The sequence below is a fragment of the Falco naumanni genome, chromosome 3 (assembly GCF_017639655.2).
Source record: "Falco naumanni isolate bFalNau1 chromosome 3, bFalNau1.pat, whole genome shotgun sequence".
Taxonomy (NCBI): Eukaryota; Metazoa; Chordata; class Aves; order Falconiformes; family Falconidae; genus Falco; species Falco naumanni.
The window spans coordinates 19,603,855-19,611,282 of record NC_054056.1 but is presented as its reverse complement, the minus strand read 5'-3'; the positions used below and the strand labels follow the sequence as shown (position 1 = coordinate 19,611,282).

At 43.6% G+C, this 7,428-nt stretch overlaps 1 protein-coding gene across 2 annotated transcripts in view; it reads left to right on the top strand.

Moving 5' to 3' along the window:
• SALL3 (spalt like transcription factor 3) overlaps window positions 1-6,967 on the top strand; it is a 24,476-nt gene extending 17,509 nt beyond the window's left edge. For both annotated transcript variants that reach the window (XM_040588647.1, XM_040588646.1), the window contains exons 2-4: window positions 1-1,863; window positions 2,080-2,420; window positions 3,428-6,967. The exon at window positions 1-1,863 is cut by the window's left edge. In XM_040588647.1, the coding sequence (XP_040444581.1) occupies window positions 1-1,863; window positions 2,080-2,420; window positions 3,428-3,859 (2,636 nt within the window). In that variant the 3' untranslated portion in view covers window positions 3,860-6,967. The remainder of the gene's footprint in view (window positions 1,864-2,079; window positions 2,421-3,427) is intronic.
• Window positions 6,968-7,428: the final 461 nt, after the last annotated feature.

The window sequence follows — 7,428 nt, the reverse complement described above, 5'->3', positions numbered from 1 at the left end:
CCTCGTCAAATAGTGTGATCTTCCCCAACCCGCTGGTTAGCATTGCTGCGACGGCTAACGCACTGGATCCTCTGTCCGCCCTTATGAAGCACCGCAAAGGGAAACCACCGAACGTGTCGGTGTTTGAACCCAAGTCAAGCTCCGAGGATCCCTTTTTTAAACATAAATGCCGATTTTGTGCCAAGGTCTTTGGAAGTGACAGTGCTTTACAAATTCACCTCCGCTCGCATACAGGCGAAAGACCTTTTAAGTGTAACATATGCGGAAACCGCTTTTCCACAAAGGGCAACCTGAAAGTTCATTTCCAGAGGCATAAAGAGAAATACCCTCACATTCAGATGAACCCGTATCCCGTTCCAGAATACCTCGATAATGTGCCCACCTGCTCCGGAATCCCATACGGGATGTCGCTGCCCCCAGAGAAGCCAGTCACAACGTGGTTAGACAGCAAACCCGTTTTACCAACCGTCCCGACTTCCATCGGGCTCCAGCTGCCCCCCACTATACCTGGTGTGAACAGTTACGGTGATTCTCCGAGCATCACTCCCATGAGCAGGTCACCCCAGAGGCCTTCTCCTGCCTCCAGCGAATGCACTTCTCTGTCCCCAAGCCTCAACACTTCAGAGTCAGGTGTTCCAGCCTCTGCCGAGTCCCCGCAGCCTGTCCAGAGCGGCTCAGCTCTGCCCAAGGCAGAACCCGTCACTCTGCCTCCCACAAGCACGCGGCTTGGGGACCTTTCTGTGGGCGGGCAAGTTTCCACAGCTTCCACATCTTCAATTTCTACGGCTGTTACGGACAGCAGCGTTGCAACAAGCCTCCCAAACCCTGTGCTTCCAGCAGTGTCCGACCAGTTCAAGGCAAAGTTTCCATTCGGTGGTCTGCTAGACTCTATGCAAACATCAGAAACCTCAAAACTACAACAGCTCGTGGAGAACATTGATAAGAAGATGACAGATCCAAATCAATGCGTCATTTGTCACCGTGTGCTTAGTTGTCAGAGCGCTCTCAAGATGCATTACAGAACGCATACAGGAGAAAGACCATTTAAATGCAAAATTTGTGGACGTGCCTTTACTACAAAAGGCAATCTAAAAACACATTTTGGAGTTCATCGAGCGAAGCCACCACTTAGAGTACAGCACTCGTGTCCCATTTGTCAGAAGAAATTTACAAATGCGGTTGTTCTTCAGCAGCACATTCGTATGCATATGGGCGGGCAAATTCCAAACACGCCGCTACCAGAGGGCTTCCAGGACGCCATGGACTCAGAGCTTTCCTATGATGAGAAGAACGTTGACACCCTGAGCAACTTTGATGATGACATTGATGAAAATTCTATGGAGGAGGACCCGGAGCTAAAGGACACGGCAAGTGACTCATCCAAACCCCTCATCTCTTACTCTGGGTCATGTCCTTCCTCGCCACCTTCTGTGATCTCCAGTATTGCTGCTTTGGAGAATCAAATGAAAATGATTGATTCTGTCATGAACTGTCAGCAGCTGACCAGTTTAAAATCCATAGAAAATGGATCAGGGGAAAGCGACCATTTGAGCAACGACTCCTCATCAGCCGTGGGCGATCTTGAAAGCCAGAGCGCAGGCAGCCCTGCGATGTCAGAGTCTTCTTCCTCCATGCAAGCTCTGTCTCCTGTAAATAGCAATAGCGAGAGTTTCAGATCAAAGTCCCCCGGTCTCAGTAACCAGGAAGAGCCACAAGAAATACAATTAAAGACAGAAAAACCAGACAGCCCACCACCCGCCACTGAAAATGGAGGCGCATTAGATCTGACATCCACCAACCCGGGAAGACCAGTCATCAAAGAGGAGGCTCCTTTTAGCCTGCTGTTCCTGAACAGAGAACGTGGTAAGTTTAAAAGTACTGTTTGTAATATCTGTGGCAAGCCTTTTGCTTGTAAGAGTGCATTGGAAATTCACTACCGCAGCCATACTAAAGAACGTCCATTTGTTTGTACAGTCTGCAGTCGTGGGTGTTCCACTATGGGTAATTTAAAACAGCACTTACTGACGCACAAATTAAAAGAGCTGCCTTCTCAGTTATTTGAACCCAACTTTACTCTAGGTCCCAGCCAAAGTACTCCTAGCCTGGTCACCAGTACAGCACCTACCATGATCAAAATGGAAGTGAATGGTCACAGCAAGCCGATCTCTTTGGGTGAGGTTCCCTCGCTTCCAGCTGGAATCCAGGTTCCTGCTGCACCACAGACAGTGATGAGTCCGGGGATCACCCCTATGCTGGCACCCCCCCCTCGCCGGACTCCCAAGCAGCACAACTGTCAGTCGTGCGGGAAGACCTTCTCCTCAGCAAGTGCACTGCAGATACACGAGCGCACCCATACCGGTGAAAAACCGTTTGGTTGCACAATCTGTGGTAGAGCTTTTACCACAAAGGGGAATCTTAAGGTAAGAGGCCAAATAAAACTGTAAAGGCTCGGGGGGGGTGTTAAGGCACTGTGCTTGAACTCGACAGGGTTTAGCGCTGAGCGTTTGCCCCGAAGGCAGGAGTGGAGGGAGCTGCGAGGTGGTGCTGGCTGGGTAGCGGTGGTCGCTGTGCTCCCGCTGTGCTGGCGAGAGGGGCCATGTGCAGCGGGCTGAGCAGCCGGCAATGATGCGCACTGCGGAGCTGGTTGCGAGAGAATGTGCATGCACGTCACCGCTGCCCTGGCAGGCGTGGTGGCACGCATAGCCAGCCGATGGACATGTCTGGGCAGCTCTTGCCAACTATCGGTGCAAAAATACCACCTCGGCATAAACGAGAAGCACGGAGCTTGCTCAGCCCCTGGGGTGCCTCTCAAATTTCCATTTTCTGCCCTGCTTCACAGCCGTGGCAGACGAGAAAGCTGCTTCCCACTGGTGTACGGTGGGCTGCCACGGGACTCACGCCTTCATTCCCGCAGCCTGCTTAACCATCAGGACACAGCCTGGGGAATACGTTTTTATGCGTCCTTTTTGAAAATATGAAATTTAGCAAAGTAATCCATGCCTCTGGCATGATATAAAACATTATGAAAATAGACAAGGTGCAAAAAGGGGAAGGGCAGCAAAACCCGCCTGCCTGCTACCACGAGTAATGCCCTGGGTAAGCCTCAGCGTGTGAGGGCTCGCAGCTCGTGTGTAGGGTTGCCTGGCCTAGCAGTTACGTGCTCTTCATCCTCTTGGTGCCACCTTTGCCCTCACTGAGAAGGGACAAATGTGCACTGAAAAATTACTGTGGTGCTGGGTTTTCTCTGTATAGGTTGACCGGGGCCTTAGAACTGTGTCTTAACTGCAATTGATTTGTTTTCCATGCGAATTAAAAGTCATTTTTTTTAACGAAAGCAAGTGGTGCTGTAAGAGCGAGCCTTTCAGGCCAGCCCGCTTGCCCGAACGTGCTAATCTGGGGGTGCTTCTTGTTCCCGTCTGCTCCGCAGGTTCACATGGGAACCCACATGTGGAATAACGCCCCTGCCCGCCGTGGCCGCCGCCTCTCTGTGGAAAACCCCATGGCTCTGCTCGGCGGCGACGCACTCAAGTTCTCCGAGATGTTCCAGAAGGATCTGGCAGCTCGGGCCATGAACGTTGACCCCAATTTTTGGAACCAATATGCTGCGGCTATCACTAACGGACTCGCTATGAAGAACAATGAGATTTCTGTCATACAGAACGGAGGCATCCCCCAGCTCCCAGTAAGTCTCGGCGGAGGTGCCATCCCGCCTCTGAGTAACCTTACCGGTGGCATGGACAAAGCTCGCACGGGCAGCAGCCCTCCCATTGTCGGTCTGGACAAAGCAAGCTCGGAAACGGGAGCCAGTCGTCCATTCACCAGATTTATTGAGGATAATAAAGAGATTGGCATAAATTAAAAGCATTCATTCTGAATAACTGTTGGACCACTCCTCGGCACAACACTTGTCCTGTTCCGTGTACAGCTTTTGAAGCTAAGCATTAGTTTCCTGACCTAAATGCATAGGTTCCCTTTAAAGTCTTACCCATAGCAGAAATACATAACTTTGTGGCTGCTGAAAAGTTGTCTTGCAAGATCTGCATGGTACTTCTTTCAACAGTGAGTTTGACTGTTACCAAGAACTTTGAAACCTTTTAATTTAACAGAAAACAAACAAACAAACAAATCATGGGATAACTTTATTAGAAACAGAAAGAGGCTAGTCTGCGTCCACTTTGCTTCTTACAAAACTTACTGTCACCTGAGAGAGGGGGCTTCATTACGGCATTCTGTCACACTTATTTGCTGGTTTTGTTCCAATTAGTTAGCAACTTGGACTATGTTTTTAGGAATCTTAATCTTAAATAAGTGATTTAGTACCCCAATGCTGTGTATTATTACAGTATCCTTGTCTGTAGTATTTATAATGTTAAGATTATGCGGGTAACAGACAATATACTAGCCCCAAACTTAAATGAAGCTTTTGTACTGCAAAATACATCTGGCTATGTGATTTTTCTTTTTTTTTTTCTTTTTTTTCCCTTTTTTTAAAAAAAACCAAGTTTTGTTTTACTATAAATAAGTGGTTTATTTCAATTCAGGCAAAATTGTGAAGTTTTATTGGGAAAGGTAGCATGCTTTTCATGTGCAAGTACCTGTCAGTAACAAACCTTTTTTTTTTTTTTTTATTTAAATATTTGTAGCTGCTATGTGGACAGTTGTTCTATTAAATGAAAAAAAAAATGTAGTGTGGATTTTAGCTCAATGATTGGAAAACAAGTTACAGACAAACCTTAGCACCGTAAGTTATTCACAACATTATAAACGGTTGTGAGTAAATACTCCATGTTATCAAAGCTGTATAATAAAAAGGTAATGTTTGTATAATGTGGTTGCAAACTCTTAATTTATACTATTGCACTTTTAGTATTTTGTATTAGGGAGGTTTGTCTATAATTTGAAACTGAACAAAGATGTAAACTATTTTATAAATAGTACTTTGACTTGAGGAATAAGGAGGAGAACCCTGTTGCAGTTTCTTGTTTTGTTTTAAGGTCGAACAACGAGAGATCTCTATTAACTAAGCAGAAAAGCCGCAGAGAACTGTCAGATCCTTAGGAGATATGGGGCCTGCCATTTCTTAAATGGAAATGATTCATTTCACTTTTCTACAAAGCCCACTTAAAAGAGTGACCACCCCTGACAGAATTCTGATGCATTTATCTTAGGAGTGTGATACTAATATGAGTCTAAGGTAGAGGAAGGAGAGCATTGCGTAGGTTTAATTTTGCTGTGATCTGTTCTGTCCCTTTCACACATACCCACGAGAACAATGTCGCCTGCCTAATAGCACGGGAACGAAGTAAGGACTCTTGGGCAGCGTGAGCAGTAGTAATAGACAATTGTTCTGTTTGCATTTCCAACCCTGGCTGATTATCTTCTCAGATCGCTCCAAAGCACAATGTACCCTGATTAATCAAATATAATTTTCTGTTGATTGCATTGTTTAAATTACACCAAGTAAATAAAGGGAATGGTTCCACTCGGAAGCTAGGCTGGGGATGCTGAGGAGACTGGGGCTTAATCGAAACTTGAACAGTAACCGTTCTGTGTACTACCTCATTTTTGTGCATTACGAGCATGGTGGAGTTGACACCATGAACTTCCGTCCGGCAGAATTGCTTGAGGGACATGATGGGTAGCTGGGTAACAGCGCAAGGAGTTTTATGCCCCTGAAGAACAAATCAGACAGTGAGGTCTTCTCAGTTGAGGCTGAAAAATAGGACAATCTTTCTTACACAACAAAAACCATTACTGTAAGAGGATGGACTATTTCTGCCATCATGTAATGGAGTGAAGAGAGGTTCAAAGACTTATTAGCTGTTTGTTTCTGTGGGAAATGAACAATGAACTCTACAGCTCCATTTCCTGCAGTGATGAGATAGAGATATATAGATATATCTATCTATATATAAGCAAAACTATGTATCTGTAACGCCTCTACAATACAACATCTTTTTTTGCCACAGTGCATGGGTGGTTAGGGGTGTTTCCAAGCATTGGGAAAAAAAAAAAAAAAAAAAAAAAAAGGAAAACTGAGGTGGCTTAATGTTGCTGTATTTCAGCAATTGAATGTTTTTATTTATCTGTGTCATTTTTGGTGTGACTTTTTTTTTTTGGGTAGTATTTGGTACCATGTAGTGTTATCTCTGTTCCCTAAAGGACGTGTATAACTTAAAAAAAAAAAAAAAAGAAAGAAAAGGAAAAAAAAGAGAAGAAAAAATGAAAAAGGAAAAAATGAAAAAAGATGTAAAGTGTTGTAAATAAGATGGTTGAAGATGGTACAGTAAGACTGACCCCATTTTGTATTCAGGGTTAGGTCATTCCTCTCTGCATGGTGAAGAGAGACACTATTTTTATACTGTGATACCATGTAGGGCTAGGAGCCTCCCTGAACCAGCTGGGAATTGTTACCTAGATCCAATATTTTTTATTATTAAATCTTGTTGGCTTGACACATCTACTGATTGAAATGGATGTCTTAGTCTAGGTTACTATTTTTGTCATATGGAATTGAATAAAATGCAGGATGTAATATTATTTCTGAATTGCGTTCCTTGATTATTCTAATAACAGAGCAAGATATGAGACTAAGGTCACTTGTGGTAGATTGGTGTCAATGACTTCTAATCGTCGCATCTGAAAATCGGAATAAGGGCGACACCTTATTATTCAAATGCTATTCTAATATATATTAACAGTGCAAAGGGGTAGAATTATTAAAGTCTCTTTTCCAATGAAAATAAATCATAAAAGCATTATTCACAAGACAGTAGGAAAAACAAAACCCCAAAATATTTTGGAGGGGGGAAAACAGCTTTTGGAAGGACTACTGCTTCAAATTGACTGCTTTCTGAACACTTACCATGTACTATCTACCAAAAAAAGCCTTCTTTTCATGTTGTTGGAACATCTGCCTAATATTCACGATACACTGCATGATCAAATTTGGGAAGAAGTTTATCAGGAGCAGTTCAAATTCTAAAATACAAAAAAAAAAAAAAAAGAAAAAAAAAAGAAAAGAAAAAAATCAACAACTCGCATCCATTCATTCCAAATGACATAACCTGTATGTTTAAACCCATGGTTTTGTTTCTTCTTTTTTTGCAAGACTCTAATTTATCAAAGCATGTCTAACTTTAACCAAATTATTTTTTCATGTTGATTTAAATGAAAATATTTACATTCTTAAGGTTAGGCATGTGATTAAGTATCTCCTGCAAAAAAAGCTGTATGTTTGAGTAAGCTTCAAGCTGTTATAATCCAGTGATGAATGCCTGCTGCATTTGAAACAGACAAAAGATAAAGAAAAGAGAAAAAAATCTGTACTAATCATCTTTCAGTGGCCTTGTTATAAAGATACTCTGTTTCATAAGACCTACCCAAAGAAGGTACGAGTTCCCTCTGGTGACTCCACAACAATAGGCT